The sequence below is a fragment of the Schistocerca nitens genome, chromosome 3 (genome assembly GCF_023898315.1).
Source record: "Schistocerca nitens isolate TAMUIC-IGC-003100 chromosome 3, iqSchNite1.1, whole genome shotgun sequence".
NCBI classification, from domain to species: domain Eukaryota; kingdom Metazoa; phylum Arthropoda; class Insecta; order Orthoptera; family Acrididae; genus Schistocerca; species Schistocerca nitens.
This window is the reverse complement of record NC_064616.1, coordinates 846,095,718-846,113,878: the sequence shown is the minus strand read 5'-3', so window position 1 is coordinate 846,113,878 and position 18,161 is coordinate 846,095,718. Positions and strand designations below refer to the sequence as shown.

The following is an 18,161-nucleotide window of genomic DNA, read 5'->3' as shown; positions in this document are numbered from 1 at the left end:
CCTGGATGTAATCAATGTTGTTGTTGTTGCTGTGGTCTTCTCCTGAGACTGGTTTGATGCAGCTCTCCATGCTACCCTATCCTGTGCAAGCTTCTTCATCTCCCAGTACCTACTGCAACCTACATCCTTCTGAATCTACTTAGTGTATTCATCTCTTGGTCTCCCTCTACTATTTTTACCCTCCATGCTGCCCTCCAATACTAAATTGGTGATCCCTTGATGCCTCAGAACATGTCCTACCAACCGATCCCTTCTTCTAGTCAAGTTGTGCCACAAGCTCCACTTCTCCCCCATCCTATTCAATACCTCCTCATTAGTTATGTGATCTACCCATCTAATCTTCAGCATTCTTCTGTAGCACCACATTTCGAAAGCTTCTATTCTCTTCTCGTCCAAACTATTTATCGTCCATGTTTCACTTCCATACATGGCTACACTCCATACAAATACGTTCAGAAACAACTTCCCGACACTTAAATCTATACTAGATGTTAACAAATTTCTCTTCTTCAGAAACGCTTTCCTTGCCGTTGCCAGTCTACATTTTATATCCTCTCTGCTTCGACCATCATCAGTTATTTTGCTCCCCAAATAGCAAAACTCCTTTACTACTTTAAGTGTCTCATTTCCCAATCTAATTCCCTCAGCATCATCTCAGTTAACTCGACTACATTCCATTATCCTCATTGTGATTTTGTTGATGTTCATCTTATATCCTCCTTTCAAGACACTGTCCATTCCGTTCAACTGCTCTTCCAAGTCCTTTGCTGTCTCTGACAGAATTACAATGTCATCGGTGAACCTCAAAGTTTTTATTTCTTCTCCATGGATTTTAATACCTACTCCGAATCTTTCTTTTGTTTCCTTCAACGCTTGCTCAATATACAGATTGAATAACATCGGGGATAGGCTACAACCCTGTCTCACTCCCTTCCCAATTACTGCTTCCCTTTCATGTCCCTCGACTCTAATAACTGCCATCTGGTTTCTGCACAAATTGTAAATTGCCTTTCGCTCCCTGTATTTTAACCCTGCCACCTTCAGAATTTGAAAGAGAGTATTCCAGTCAACATTGTCAAAAGCTTTCTCTAAGTCTACAAATGCCAGAAACGTAGGTTTGCCTTTCCTTAATCTTTCTTCTAAGGTGAGTCGTAAGGTCAGTATTGCCTCACGTGTTGCAATATTTCTACGGAATCCAAACTGATGTTTCCCGAGGTCCACTTCTACCAGTTTTTCAATTCGTCTGTAAAGAATTCGTGTTAGTATTTTGCAGCTGTGACTTATTAAACTGATAGTTCTGTAATTTTCACATCTCTCAACCCCTGCTTTCTTTGGGATTGGAATTATTATATTCTTCTTGAAGTCTGATGGTGTTTCGCCGGTCTCATATATCTTGCTCACCAGATGGTAGAGTTTTGTCAGGACTGGCTCTCCCAAGGCTGTCAGTAGTTCTAATGGAATGTTGTCTACTCTCGGGGCCTCATTTTGACATAGGTCTTTCAGTGCTCTGTCAAACTCTTCACGCAGTATCGTATCTCCCATTTCATCTTCATCTACATCCTCTTCCATTTCCATAATATTGCCCTCAAGTACATCGTCGTTGTATAGACCTTCTATATACTCCTTCCGCCTTTCTGCTTTCCCTTCTTTGCTTAGAACTGGGTTTCCATTTGAGCTTTTGATATTCATACAAGTGGTTCCCTTTTCTCCAAAGGTCTCTCTAATTTTCCTGTAGGCAGTATCTATCTTACCCCTAGTGAGATAAGCCTCTACATCCTTACATTTGTCCTCTAGCCATCCCTGCTTAACCATTTTGCACTTCCTGTCGATCTCATTTTTGAGACGTTTGTATTCCTTTTTGCCTGCTTTATTTACTGCATTTTCATATTTTCTCCTTTCATCAATTAAATTCAATATTTCTTCTGTCACCCAAGGATTTCTACTAGCCCTTGTCTTTTTACCTACTTGATCCTCTGCTGCCTTCACTACTTCATCCCTCAAAGCTATCCATTCTTCTTCTACTGTATTTCTTTCCCCCATTCTTGTCAATTTTTCCCTTATGCTCTTCCTGAAACACTGTACTACCTCTGGTTTAGTCAGTTTATCCAGGTCCCATCTCCTTAAATTCCCACCTTTTTGCAGTTTCTTCAGTTTTAATCTACAGTTCATAACCAATTGATTGTGGTCAGAGTCCACATCCGCCCCTGGAAATGTCCTACAATTTAAAACCTAGTTCCTAAATCTCTATCTTACCATTATATAATCTATCTGAAACCTGTCAGTATCTCCAGCTTTCTTCCATGTATACAACCTTCTTTTATGATTCTTGAACCAAGTGTTAGCTATGATTAAGTTATGCTCTGTGCAAAATTCTACCAGGCGGCTTCCTCTTTCATTTCTTTCCCCCAATCCATATTCACCTACTACGTTTCCTTCTCTTCCTTTTCTTATCGTCGAATTCCCGTCACCCATGACTATTAAATTTTCATCTCCCTTCACTATCTGAATAATTTCTTTTATCTCGTTATACATTTCTTCAATTTCTTCGTCATTTGCAGAGCTAGTTGGCATATAAACTTGTACTACTGTAGTAGGCATGGGCTTTGTGTCTATCTTGGCCACAATAATGCATTCACTATGCTGTTTGTAGTAGCTTACCCGCATTCCTATTTTTTTATTCATTATTAAACCTACTCCAGCATTACCCCTATCTGATTTTGTATCTATAACCCTGTATTCACCTGACCAAATGTCTTGTTCCTCCTGGCACCGAACTTCACTAATTCCCACTATATCTAACTTTAACCTATCAATTTCCCTTTTTAAATTTTCTAACCTACCTGCCCGATTAAGGGATCTGACATTCCACGCTTCGATCCGTAGAACACGTTTTCTTTCTCCTGATAACGACGTCCTCCTGAGTAGTCCTCGCCCAGAGATCCAAATGGGGGAATATTTTACCTCCGGAATATTTTACCCAAGACGACGCCATCGTCATTTACTCATACAGTAAAGCTGCATGCCCTCGGGAAAAATTACGGCTGTAGTTTCCCCTTGCTTTCAGCCGTTCGCAGTACCAGCACAGCAAGGCCGTTTTGGTTAATGTTACAAGGCCAGATCAGTCAATCATCCAGACTGTTGCCCCTGCAACTACTGAAAAGGCTGCTGCCCCTCTTCAGGAACCACACATTTGTCTGGCCTCTCAACAGATACCCCTCCGTTGTGGTCGCACCTACGGTACAGCTATCTGTATCGCTGAGGTACGCAAGCCTCCCCAACAATGGCAAGGTCCATGGTTCATGGGGGGAGGATGTAATCAATATAGTTTATGAAAGGAGTTATTACCATGTTACTCGTGAGATTCAAAAGTAAGATTTGATGGCTGAAAGAATGTGAATTATTGTATAGTAAAAGCAGAGTAGCAAACAAATCTTGGCAGTTAATGTTTTGTAGATTTTTATTTGGCTTTACCTAGGTTCTGTTTGTGCTATTATGAGTATTCGCCTGTCAGTTGATGTTGGCGCATCACTTCCTACAAGTTAAGTGAAAGACCACAAAATATGCAGTGTCTCTATGAAAAAGAACTCTCCGCAGCCATGGCTGGGTGAGTAATGGGTGCTCATAATCTAGCACTACTACGAACACAACTGTCGATTGCTGCCACTTGTTCCACATTGGTAATGCTGCAACCAGCTAGAAACATACCTGCTGTGCATGAGTTTTGAGGTTGCACGCGAGCTGGTGATACAACCTATGAGTGAAATGCTGGACCTGTTACAGCATTGATAAGCTGGAAAATAAGTACCCAACATGTCTGTTAAATTGCTGACGCTCTGTGTCTGCCAGTTATGTTGGAGTACATCAGCATCAATTTCGTATTGAAGATAAATGCACTTCACACATAATTCAAGGAGCCTTTAGAGAAGCCACTAATCTAAAGTAACTGTCTCCCCAACATAACTTTGTCGAAGTAACAGCCCAAGTGGGATATCATACAGAATGAGCTACCACTCAATAGAATGAAAGTGTGTTGTTAAATGACAAAGGTATTTCATTATTATTTATTTGTGTTACAATTTTCACCAAACTCACACTCTGCTTATCTAAATAATCCTTCACTGTTGAGAATGTATCACTAAATGAGTATTTTCTACTTACCTTTTCTGATAAGTTTGTTTCAGTAATATCTTTAATCTCCTTAGGGCAATTTATTGTGCAATTTTATTTCCTGGTAGAAAATGCTGTTTCAAGTTTCTTGTGTATTCTTCCTTGGAAAATATAACTTCAAACTGAATCTTGTTGTATGGTCATGGATAGAACTGTTTGTGCATTAATTATGTAGGTTCTTTATGTGCATAACTGATTAGTAAATGTAGTGGTGTGATGTAGTTCAGATCCGAATAATTCATAGAGATCTTTACAATGAGCCAGATTCCTATTTTTGGTTATTATTCTTTGGCTTTTCTGTAGTTTGATAATTGTGTTCATAATTTGGCCTCTGTCTCCCCCCCCTCCCCCCTTCCCCTCATAAAAATAAATAAATAAATAAAATAAATAAACAAATAATCCATAACTAAAAACTGAGTGTACATACGAAAAGCATGTAACTAAAAGGCACCAGCTGTTACACATTGATGATAGGAGACTGTAATAACCTGTATAATGACATTGTGTCTGCTAGCTCTGTATGTTCACATCACTTCAATTGAAAATCAACATTTTTTCCTAAAAACTTTGTTGTTTTCGCACAACCTGATCGACATTTAATTTAAGAGATTTTCCCTCTTCAAACTGAAATTCAGGGCATTTGTTTTCTATACATGCAATTTTAAGTTATTGTATATTCACGAATTGTGGACTTCCTTGACGGTTTCATTTGCTTTCTTTGGAAGTTTTCTTGCTTTCTGAGTGATTACAATATTGCTTTCCTGAGGAAAGAGAGCTTTTTTTTCCCTCCCTATGACTGCAACTATTAGACAGGTCATTGACGTATGTAAGGAACAGTGCTGGTTCAAATACACTACCCTGAAGAATTCCTATATGAATGTATTGCGGTTCTGAAAAGTGTTTCACTGAAAGTTTATCCTTATTTGATGACTGCGTTATATGTACTCCTATACCATATCTGTTAGATATGATGCCTATGTCCATCTTTTCAGTGATTGTTGTGGGACCTCGGCTGTTCAGTACAGAATGTCAAATCCAACACATTTCAGCCATATAAATTTCCGAACTATTGTTTTATTGAGCTATTTATTTGGTGATAGAATTCCTTAGTATATGTTTCATAATTGACTGCATTGTTTCTGAGAATGACGACAGCAGCGAAATGGTTTATATTTTTATGTCTTCTACGGTATGTTTCATTGGCAGAGGCACAACTATTGTCTGTTTCAGGTACTCTACAAATGTATGTGGTGGAGTGACTCATGTATCTATTCTATACTACTATACATAGATGGGTAGACCACACAACTAATGAGGAGGTGTTGAATAGAATTGGGGAGAAGAGAAGTTTGTGGCACAACTTGACTAGAAGAAGGGATCGGTTGGTAGGACATGTTCTGAGGCATCAAGGGATCACCAATTTAGTATTGGAGGGCAGCGTGGAGGATAAAAATCGTAGAGGGAGACCAAGAGATGAATACACCAAGCAGATTCAGAAGGATGTAGGTTGCAGTAGGTACTGGGATATGAAGAAGCTTGCACAGGATAGAGCAGCATGGAGAGCTGCATCAAACCAGTCTCAGGACTGAAGACCACAACAACAACAACTACTACTACTACTACTACTACTACTATTACTATAAAAGTCATAGTTTGACAATGTCACCAAAAATCTCAAAAAGTTCTCGATAAATTTACTTCAAATTTTTGCACAACACTCCAATAAACCTTTAGGTATAAGCTACATATTTCTGTTGAACAATACTGTAGAGGTTTTGTATTAAAACTGACTGTGAGGAAAAAAAGTCTTGTGAAAATGTGTTTAGTTTTCTCTCTAACAGTCTGACGATATCAGGAGACTTAAACCATGAGGCATATTATTTCTCCTATATAAATTCTTTCTCCTTATATATATATATATATATATATATATATATATATATATATATATATATATATATATATATATATATATATTTTAAATATGCACAAGAATGTGCCGTTTTGTTTTATTCCTTGCAGTTGATTTTAACAGAAAACAAGAAAGTTTTTTTATGGCTTATCAGCTTATGATTAGAATACTATTATGAAATCAGTCGTCTGAAACATTCTAATCCTATCCATTCACAGATTAAACAATGCAAAATAGTGTCGTTGAAGCTACCATTTTCAGATCCAGCAGCGCCAATGATCTCAACCAATTTACCCATTCATTTTAAGTGACCTCAATTTTTAATCAAGGTTTCCTTTGAAACACCAATAAACAAGGCTCATAGTTAGAGGGGGATTTGGAGGGGGGGAGTGGACATAGGGAGTGGAAAAGAGGAGAGAGGCAGAGAAAGGTGGGAAGAGGTGAGGGACAGAAAAAGGGAGAGGAGGAGATTGACATAGAGAGAGAGAGAGAGAGAGAGAGAGAGGGGGGGGGGGTGAGGAGAAGAACAGTGTGTGGAGGAAGATGAATATAAGAACATACATTCAATTCCCATACCTATTTAGCCCCCCCACCCCTCAATGAACCATATACCTTGCTGTGGGTGGGGAGGCTTGCGTGCCTCAGTGATACAGAAAGCCGTACTGTAGGTGCAACCACAATGGAGGGGTATCTGTTGAGAGGCCAGACAAATGTGTGGTTCCTGAAGAGGGGGAGCAGCCTTTTCAGTCATTGCAGGGGCAACAGTCTGGATTATTGACTGATCTAGCCTTGCAACACTTACCAAAATGGCCTTGCTGTGCTGGTACTGCAAACGGCTGAACGCAAGGGGAAACTACAGCCGTAATTTTTCCTGAGGGCATGCAGCTTCACTGTATGGTTAAATGGTGATAGCGTCCTCTTGGGTAAAATATTCCGGAGGTAAAATATTCCCCCATTTGGATCTCTGGGCGAGGACTACTCAGGAGGACGTCGTTATCAGGAGAAAGAAAACGTGTTCTACGGATCGAAGCGTGGAATGTCAGATCCCTTAATCGGGCAGGTAGGTTAGAAAATTTAAAAAGGGAAATTGATAGGTTAAAGTTAGATATAGTGGGAATTAGTGAAGTTCGGTGCCAGGAGGAACAAGACATTTGGTCAGGTGAATACAGGGTTACAAATACAAAATCAAATAGGGGTAATGCTGGAGTAGGTTTAATAATGAATAAAAAAATAGGAATGCGGGTAAGCTACTACAAACAGCATAGTGAATGCATTATTGTGGCCAAGATAGACACAAAGCCCATGCCTACTACAGTAGTACAAGTTTATATGCCAACTAGCTCTGCAAATGACGAAGAAATTGAAGAAATGTATAACGAGATAAAAGAAATTATTCAGATAGTGAAGGGAGATGAAAATTTAATAGTCATGGGTGACGGGAATTCGACGATAAGAAAAGGAAGAGAAGGAAACGTAGTAGGTGAATATGGATTGGGGGAAAGAAATGAAAGAGGAAGCCGCCTGGTAGAATTTTGCACAGAGCATAACTTAATCATAGCTAACACTTGGTTCAAGAATCATAAAAGAAGGTTGTATACATGGAAGAAAGCTGGAGATACTGACAGGTTTCAGATAGATTATATAATGGTAAGATAGAGATTTAGGAACTAGGTTTTAAATTGTAGGACATTTCCAGGGGCGGATGTGGACTCTGACCACAATCAATTGGTTATGAACTGTAGATTAAAACTGAAGAAACTGCAAAAAGGTGGGAATTTAAGGAGATGGGACCTGGATAAACTGACTAAACCAGAGGTAGTACAGTGTTTCAGGAAGAGCATAAGGGAAAAATTGACAAGAATGGGGGAAAGAAATACAGTAGAAGAAGAATGGATAGCTTTGAGGGATGAAGTAGTGAAGGCAGCAGAGGATCAAGTAGGTAAAAAGACAAGGGCTAGTAGAAATCCTTGGGTGACAGAAGAAATATTGAATTTAATTGATGAAAGGAGAAAATATGAAAATGCAGTAAATAAAGCAGGCAAAAAGGAATACAAACGTCTCAAAAATGAGATCGACAGGAAGTGCAAAATGGTTAAGCAGGGATGGCTAGAGGACAAATGTAAGGATGTAGAGGCTTATCTCACTAGGGGTAAGATAGATACTGCCTACAGGAAAATTAAAGAGACCTTTGGAGAAAAGGGAACCACTTGTATGAATATCAAAAGCTCAAATGGAAACCCAGTTCTAAGCAAAGAAGGGAAAGCAGAAAGGCGGAAGGAGTATATAGAGGGTCTATACAACGACGATGTACTTGAGGGCAATATTATGGAAATGGAAGAGGATGTAGATGAAGATGAAATGGGAGATACGATACTGCGTGAAGAGTTTGACAGAGCACTGAAAGACCTATGTCAAAATGAGGCCCCGAGAGTAGACAACATTCCATTAGAACTACTGACAGCCTTGGGAGAGCCAGTCCTGACAAAACTCTACCATCTGGTGAGCAAGATGTATGAGATAGGCGAAATACCCTCAGACTTCAAGAAGAATGTAATAATTCCAGTCCCAAAGAAAGCAGGTGTTGACAGATGTGAAAATTACCGAACTATCAGTTTAATAAGTCACAGCTGCAAAATACTAACACGAATTCTTTACAGACGAATTGAAAAACTGGTAGAAGTGGACCTTGGGAAACATCAGTTTGGATTCCGTAGAAATATTGCAACACGTGAGGCAATACTGACCTTACGACTCACCTTAGAAGAAAGATTAAGGAAAGGCAAACCTACGTTTCTAGCATTTGTAGACTTAGAGAAAGCTTTTGACAATGTTGACTGGAATACTCTCTTTCAAATTCTGAAGGTGGCAGGGGTAAAATACAGGGAGCGAAAGGAAATTTACAATTTGTACAGAAACCAGATGGCAGTTATTAGAGTCGAGGGACATGAAAGGGAAGCAGTAATTGGGAAGGGAGTGAGACAGGGTTGTAGCCTATCCCCGATGTTATTCAATCTGTATATTGAGCAAGCGTTGAAGGAAACAAAAGAAAGATTCGGAGTAGGTATTAAAATCCATGGAGAAGAAATAAAAACTTTGAGGTTCACCGATGACATTGTAATTCTGTCAGAGACAGCAAAGGACTTGGAAGAGCAGTTGAACGGAATGGACAGTGTCTTGAAAGGAGGATATAAGATGAACATCAACAAAATCACAACGAGGATAATGGAATGTAGTCGAGTTAACTGAGATGATGCTGAGGGAATTAGATTGGGAAATGAGACACTTAAAGTAGTAAAGGAGTTTTGCTATTTGGGGAGCAAAATAACTGATGATGGTCGAAGCAGAGAGGATATAAAATGTAGACTGGCAAAGGCAAGAAAAGCGTTTCTGAAGAAGAGAAATTTGTTAACATTGAGTATAGGTTTAAGTGTCAGGAAGTCGTCCCTGAAAGTATTTGTATGGAGTGTAGCCATGTATGGAAGTGAAACATGGACGATAAATAGTTTGGACGAGAAGAGAATAGCAGCTTTCGAAATGTGGTGCTACAGAAGAATGCTGAAGATTAGATGGGTAGATCACATAACTAATGAGGAGGTATTGAATAGGATGGGGGAGAAGTGGAGCTTGTGGCACAACTTGACTAGAAGAAGGGATCGGTTGGTAGGGCATGTTCTGAGGCATCAAGGGATCACCAATTTAGTATTGGAGGGCAGTGTGGAGGGTAAAAATCGTAGAGGGAGACCAAGAGATGACTACACTAAACAGATTCAGAAGGATGTAGGTTGCAGTAGGTACTGGGAGATGAAGCAGCTTGCACAGGATAGAGCAGCATGGAGAGCTGCATCAAACCAGTCTCAGGACTGAGGACCACAACAACAACAACAACAACAACCTATTTAGCAACTGCTAAGCATTGCTGTGTTTGCTAGTCATGTTTATAAAGGCAACATGTATGCTCTATTCACATTATTTCAGTATACAGGACAGATTATTTGAATTGGGATCTCCTACTTACCCATGAAGTCACCGTAACTAGTTACATCTTTTCACCAAACCTCCACGATGAATTGAAATTTTAATAGCAGTGCTGTTTCCCTTATAATATTTCTTCCAAAATCAACAATTAGGAGCTACTCCATGCGTAATGTGGTAATAACTCAGTGCCCAGGATATCAGGGTTTCAGTCACCATCTGCCACAGATTTTTAGTTATCACAATAGATGAATAATATTGTGTCTGTTGTATCAATGAACTTATTTACTCACTTTCTTAGATTCTATTGTTTCCATGAATATAAGAATATTGTTGTTATTTCGTTTGTTTTTTTTCCTTCCCTTCTTGCACTTGGTCCTGTAAGTTGTGTGTAAAAACCTGTCTGGAATTTTTTATTGGCACTAATAAGCTTGTCAGTTTTCTTTTTGTAAATAACGTGATCTCATCTATCTTAGTGCATCGGAGAGGCTTATTGCTGTACATCTGTTCTGCCATTTAGATACCTGGATGACTATCGAAATGATGATGACAGTGATGATAATACTAGTAAAAGAAAGAATGATGATCTGAAATTTATTAAAGAGCAATTATCTCTGAGGAAACCTTCAAAATCATCTTCTACTGACGATGAGGTAAAACCAGAACGTGTGAGAGTTCGAGCCTCAGATTACACATCTTCAAAGGTTTCTGGCCTCACAATATCGGTAAGTCTGAAACGCAATTTGTTTTTGGTCAGTTAAAAAGCATTTTGCATGCTGTAACTGAATATATTTAATCACCCAGATGTGTTTTGTCTTTGTTAACCCTTTCTGCTCCACTGCCGAACTATTGTTGGAATTCGCTAGGTTCATGGCAGAGCTTAATACGAAGATCTAACAACTCAAAGCATGTTGCATTCACATGTTTCTAGTAGGATGATGGTTGGTAGAAAATGTGCAAGTGATGATACTGCCATGTCTCTTCTAAAAGACTTCTCAGATGAAGGAGAATTTATTGAGGAAAGTGACACCGAGGAAACTTCAGTGTGCTGTGACGTAGGTTCTAGGGAACTGGAATCCACCGATGGAATGGGAAGTGGACAAGAGAGAGAACCTGTAACAAATACCTGGAAAGTTTATCGCAATGGTGGCAGTGAGCCCATGAAGTTTCCTTTTTCTATCACACAACCAAGTTTCACCATTCCTTGTGATGTTGGGCCAGAATTTGAACCTGAAAATTCCTGTCTCTTCTTCACTGAGAACCTTATTAGTGGAACTGTGAATGCTAGAAAAATGCATGCTAAAGAAAAAATACAGAAAGTCACTCCACTTACAAAATACTCAGTGTGGCACTCGTGGAGGGATGTTTCATTACAAGAATTGAAGGCTTTTGTTGGTATAATATTGAACATGGCCTAGGATTTGAAGACAGAATTAGTTGATTATTTTGCAGAAAACTGTTTTTGAAAGATGTTTTTTTTCTCATTTCCATTTTTTCAAATATTTTGGATGCTGCATATAGTTCCACCTGTCACGATTCAAGGGTGTCAACATATGAGAGGGAGCAAGGTGAAGAACATTAGTGAGTACATCAACAGTAAATGCAAAGAACTTTATGTACCAAAAAGAAAAAGTGAAATGATCATATGGCATTGTTGGTCGGGATGACCCATTCGGGTTCAGTTGCCAAGTGCAAGTCTTATTTCATTCAGCGCCACATTGGGTGACTTGCAGAATGTGGTTATAAAAGAGAGCACAGAAGCATTCACAGGAAGAATTCAACAGCTACAACCCAAAGATGCCTAGAAAATGGGGTTTACGAGTTTTCTGTCTGTGTGATTCAGAAAATGGTTGTTTTTTTCTCACATTCCATATTATGGAAAGACAACTACACTAATTCATCCTGGTGTACCTTGTGCATCCCAAATAGTGGTCCACTTGGCACAGCAGTTGCTAGCTTGGGCAGATTGTTCAGGCTATCACATCTTTACTGACAGGTTCTACACAAGCCCTTAACTTGGGGGGAATGGCACAAAATAAAATTTCACCTAATAGGTACAGTTATGCTTTCTCGGCAGGATTTTTCATGTAATTTCAAGAAGATGAAACTTGAAACTTCCTCGCAGATTAAAACTGTGTGCCGGACCGCGACTCGAACTCGGGATGTTTGCCTTTCGCGGGCAAGTGCTCTACCAACTGAGCTACCCAAGCACGACTCACGCCCCGTCCTCACAGCTTTACTTCCGCCAGTACCTCGCCTCCTACCTTCCAAACTTTACAGAAGCTCTCCTGCGAACCTTGCAGAACTAGCACTCCTGAAAGAAAGGATAGTGCAGAAACATGGCTTAGCCACAGCCTAGGGGATGTTTCCGGAATGAGATTTTCACTCTGCAGCAGAGTGTGTGCTGATATGAAACTTCCTGGCAGATTAAAACTGTGTGCCGGACCGAGACTCGAACTCGGGATCAGTTGGTAGAGCACTTGCCCGCGAAAGGTTAAGATCCCGAGTTTGAGTCTCGGTCCGGCACACAGTTTTAATCTGCCAGGAAGTTTCATATCAGCGCACACTCCGCTGCAGAGTGAAAATCTCATTCTGGAAGATGAAACTTGCTGAAAATGAGTTATGTGACTATCAAAATGAGATGAAAATTGCGTCTCGTTCATTCCATGACGAGAGGTTAGTGACAATGCTGTGCACATTCTTTAGTCCTCAAACCCAATTGATCACTGTTTATAGGAAGAAACAAGCTGCGCAGTTCCTGAAACCCACTGTTATTTAAGAATACGCTAAGTTTATGGGAGGAGTGAACTGAGCTGAACAGAGCTTGTCAGTACTGTGGTTGCTGTGGTTTTACAAGATGATCATACAAAATTTGGAAAAAAATTATTCTTCTGGCTGACTGAAGTTACTGCAGTGAACAGTTATATTCTATACACAATGGACAGAAATGAATGTGAAGAACAGCTGCAAGCTAATCTTTGCTATAGAAGAATCTAATCAGACATCTAGTCAGCCAGGTTAGAAATACAGACTCAAAGAAGAGTAGAAGTCTGTCATCACTGACACTGAGAAAAGACTGAATGCAAGGTTACATTTTATAATGCAAAATGAAAGAAAAGAACAACAAAGGGTTGCATGGTTTGCAGCATATGCAAGAAGAAAGGAGGAAGAAGAGAAACAGTTTTCTACTGCAAACATACAAGAGGAAGCCTGGAATTCACCTGGGGGGATGTTTTAAGAAGTACCATGCAGAAAAAATTATAAACAACCTAAACAAAAATACCGCATGTGCTTTCAAAAACTAGCATAAAAGGAAATAAAGTTGTCAAGTGACCTCATATTGCATTTTACTTTTTTTTTAAAGTGGCAGCATAATAACCCGTAATCCCTCATATCAGTATCCACTTAAAATAAATAAGAGTTAGGGAGAATGCAGTGAGTAGAAAAACTGTATTGGAAAGGGTTAACAGGGATCATCAGAAGCTGTTCCGGAATGTTACATTATGTCTGATTTTATTTAAAACAGTTCACATGTAAACCTGAACATAAAATGCAGGGTTACTTACAGTTGAATTTTATCTCACTTCTTGATGGTTGCACTGCTTTCACTCAGATTGAAAGTTTTTGGCCTTTGGAGTATTACGAGAGATATCACAGCTTATGATACAACAAACACTATACAGAAACACAAAATACAAACAGCCAATGCATGATCATCAATTTTACTCCAGACTGACAGATCTCTCATACCCATAACTTAACAGTAAAGGAAGGGAAATATTATGAAAAGACTAATGTATAAATTTAACACAACAATGGATTAAACTTATACAGAAAAGCTTACTGTAGAATCGGAAGCCGTTACAGCACAATAAGGTAAAAAGGACAACAATGTGATATTGGGCTAACTAGAGAACTAATAAAAAAAATAATGATATCCTCAAAATTATAACAGACTTGGGAATGACAAAAACAATATGAACACAGAACCTACAGCCCTCAGAAAACTCAAACTCCAAAACAAAAATATTGTTATTCCAAAAGCAGAAAAGACAATGCAATTGTCCTTACGGACAAAAAACAACACATTGACAAAACGCGAGAACTCATTTCACAAAATGATATTAACAAACTGAAATTTGACCGAACAAACAGGTACTGGACGAAGGTAAAAAATACCTTAGAACATACAGACCACAAACTAGATGATAAAGGAAAAAAATTAGGACAAAACAATCCCATTGTACATATCCTCCAGTGCAAGCCAAAAACAAACAAATAAAACATTCCAGTACTACCTATTATATACAAGCTACACTTCCAGGATTTATGTTAGAAATTTCTATCTGAAAACTTCAAAATATAACAAAACCTGAAAGCTAACAGCCAACTTCCAGATGAATGCATTAATGAAACAGTCATGTTACTAAAACTAATTACAGAACAAAACTACCTTTTGTTCAGTACAGAACCTACTAAAAGGAAGATAATATACCAATGGGCTCTCCAATTTCAGGTGTATTAACAAATATTTTCGCAAACCAAATAGAACTACTTACTTTTAAAAACATTATTGCAAATAGAAATAGTACAACAGGGTCAGATACATGCATGATATTACACCTTATAGATGCAGCATCAACAAATATATGCAGGCATAAACACAACAGACAAAAAGATCAGATTCACAATAGGAAAAAACAGGATATTATAATATACTTTTAAGGTGTAATAAAAATTAAAACAAACAGCACAATTTTGCAGTTTACTGTAAACCTACAACTGACACAATCATACATCAAACCTCACACCACTTACATTCTCAAAAACAAACAGCACTCCAATACTGTATTCACCCAAGTGTAAGATGATGTTTTTCCCGATGCATCACTCAAAAAATACAGGAGTGTCGTATGTCTGCAGATTAAACTGTTGCTGCTTGAGGTTACCATTTTTCATTGTTTAATAGATTATATAGAGGTCATTTTACATTTACAGATGAAGCTTTGGTTGTTGAGGTCACATGCAGATTTTTTTTTTCTAAAGAATTTTGAAAGGCAGGACTGGGCAAATGATATTTGCCTTCCAATAGCACATCATCTTCCAGTACGCTTAAGCACTCAATACAGTACTGACATTGCTTGAACAATTACGTGACATTCAACTCGTGTGGTGCTTGTGTGAGGGGTATGCTAGAAACTATGAGCTAGGCACTACAACAATCCATTTCTTTGCTTAAAATTTGGCAATTTTGTGCAACACAGAAAGAAATAACACACAAAATTCTATCATCTTACACACTGTTGTTGTATTTGCAATAAAAGTTCTCATACATGCATGGATACCCTGTACAAGCATTATGCTGATTTTTAAGTAAAGGTGACATTCAAAAGCAGAAATATTGTTTTATTAGGGGGGCTGCAAATGATAAATTCGGTCACTATTCACATTTTACATTACTGGGTAAAAATGTTACCAGCTGTTAAATCAGTTTTATAACATGAGGCTGACATTTAGATAAAATGAGAAGGAAAATTTAACTAGAATGAAATGTCTAAAAAACTAAATAAATCATATTAAAGTGACTGTAGCTGCTGTCACAAGAATAAATTGCAGCAGCAAGATCCATAATGGAGATAGTGCCAACAGACATCAGTATATGGGGATGAGTGCAAGTTTGAGGATTGGACTGAATCGTGATTGCAATATTTTATTTATGAATTAGTTGTTGTTGATAAATATGGCTTGCACTGAAGAAGATATTGCAGTCTGTGTTTCACAGTTGCTCAAGCACAGCACTACAGATGGGTTGGAGGGGGAACAGTGATACCAGCTTAGCTGAGAACTAGATGAGTGTGAGGAGGGGTGTAGTGAGCAGGCAGCAAGCTATGTTGTGTTGCCAACTATGGGAATTTATACTGTGTACTTTAGCTTTTTATGGACATTTTTTATATTTAAACTGCAGTTTGACTGAGTCCATTTGTAGTCAGAATTGAACTGACTTAAAAATTAGACGAATACTGAACAAGAGTATTCATTTCTGCAGGAGACGGTAAAAGTCTGGATGGGACCAGTGGCATACTTACGGTTTTCATGTTGCATTGTTGTTGACATTCACTGTGACATATGATGGGAATGAAAGGGGGTGTGTCAGTTGCTGGATGTATGCAGCCTATGAGAGAGCAGCGAGCAGACGATATGTTTGGAAGCAAGAGATACTGTAACATTCTCACATCACTATAGAAACAAAATCTGATATGTACTGGAATAAAAACAGTTGTGTTCTCAGGTCCCACAGTAACCACATCATCAGAAATTGCTTATTATTTGGAAGAAACAGCCAAATACTTGTGACAATGAAGATATAAATTTCACAGCTGGCTATGATAATGATTTGGTGGTGGTGGTGATTAAAAATAATGATACCAAAGATGACAGGCTTAGTAATAAAAAAATGTAGACAAGAAAATGGTGTGCAAAGTAGTGTCAACAATTTCTTTTCAGCTATTTTATTTCTCCTTATATTATCAAAATGTAGACAATAAATGGCATAAATTTAGAATAGGTACACTGTTAACTTTTTAGGAGGATATTTGTCAGTTTTCAATTTTGATTAGTCAGAATATGTTAAAAATAAATTTTTCTCAATAAGCTTCTTGGGAAAAGAATCTTATAATCAGGGTCATCTTATACTCGGGTAAATATAGTATATACTACTTACAATCAACACAATACTGCTTAACACAGAATACTAACAAAAATAACTAGACACTGCCAAACAAACAACAATAAACAGTGGATACTACAATAATCTAGCATTACAATTAAACAATCAATTTAAAAATAAAATAAAACCAGTTAACACTCATTCACAAACAACAATACAACAAGACTCCACCACGCAAGCACGCACAATGATAAAAAACACATATGATAACACGAAAGATGGCTCAAGTTGGCCCACAAGAACATGGAAACAAAATACACCTAAAATAATCAACATTTTCAAAAGACAAAACATAAATGTTCCATGCAGGCGCTTCAATCCAGAAGTGAATCCCACCCAAAAGTACATCGAAAAACTAACAAAGTACACAAATATCTACTCAAAAGTGGTAATATACCAATTACATTGCAGTACATGTGATGGGAGATATGTGGGGCAAATTGGTAGAACATTTGATACAAGTAACATGGAAACATACAAAAAGCTATTCAACAGCAGAGCATTTAAGGTAAATGAATTGCAGCCCAACTACAAAAGAGAAAAATGTGAAGATCAGTGGAATAAATAAGAAAAGCCACCTTGCTATCTTTAAAAAAATAAAAAAAATAAAAAAAAGTCATATACTGACAGAAAAAAAAGACTTAACACCAAAATATAATTAATGCACAGTGATCAAATTTCAGGACTAAATTTGTCTAGGTTACATATTTAAATGGTTAACATTGTGAGAGCGCAGATTAATGTCATTGCGAGAAAAGCAATTGCAAATGTGAAATAATGGTACATTAATAACCAGTGTATCTGCCAGACTGTTGAATGCAAGCATGCATATGTGCATGCATGTGTCAGACGGGTGCTGGATGTCAATTTGTAGGATGGCGTTCCATGCCTGCCGCACTTGGTCAGTCAATACAATGCTACATAATACTGTTTGGATAATGCTGGAGTTTTTCTCCAGCGATGTCCCCTATGTGCTCGCTTGGAGACTAATCTGGTGATCGAGCAGGCCAAGGCCACATGATGACAGTATGTAGAGCATGTTGGGCTACAATAGCGGTATGTGAGTGAGCATTATCCTGTTGGAAAACACCCCCTGGAATGCTGTTCATGAATGGCAGCACAATAGGTTGAATCACCAAACTGACATACAAATTTGGAGTCAGGATGAGTGGTATAACCACGAGAGTGCTCCTACTGTCATACAAAATCACACCCCAGACCATAACTCCAGGTGTAGGTCCAGTTTGTCTAGGCCGCAGACAGGTTGCTTGGAGGCACTCACATGGCCTCCTCCTAACCAACACACAACCATAATTGGCACCAAGGCAGATCCGGCTTTCATCAGAAAATACAACAGACCTCCATTCCACCCTCCAATGATCT

At 38.4% G+C, this 18,161-nt stretch overlaps 1 protein-coding gene across 1 annotated transcript in view; it reads left to right on the top strand.

Moving 5' to 3' along the window:
* LOC126248868 (uncharacterized) overlaps positions 1–18,161 on the top strand; it is a 309,564-nt gene that overhangs the window by 248,624 nt on the left and 42,779 nt on the right. The window contains exon 10 of the mRNA XM_049950312.1: positions 10,572–10,776. Within this exon, the coding sequence (XP_049806269.1) occupies positions 10,572–10,776 (205 nt within the window). The remainder of the gene's footprint in view (positions 1–10,571; positions 10,777–18,161) is intronic.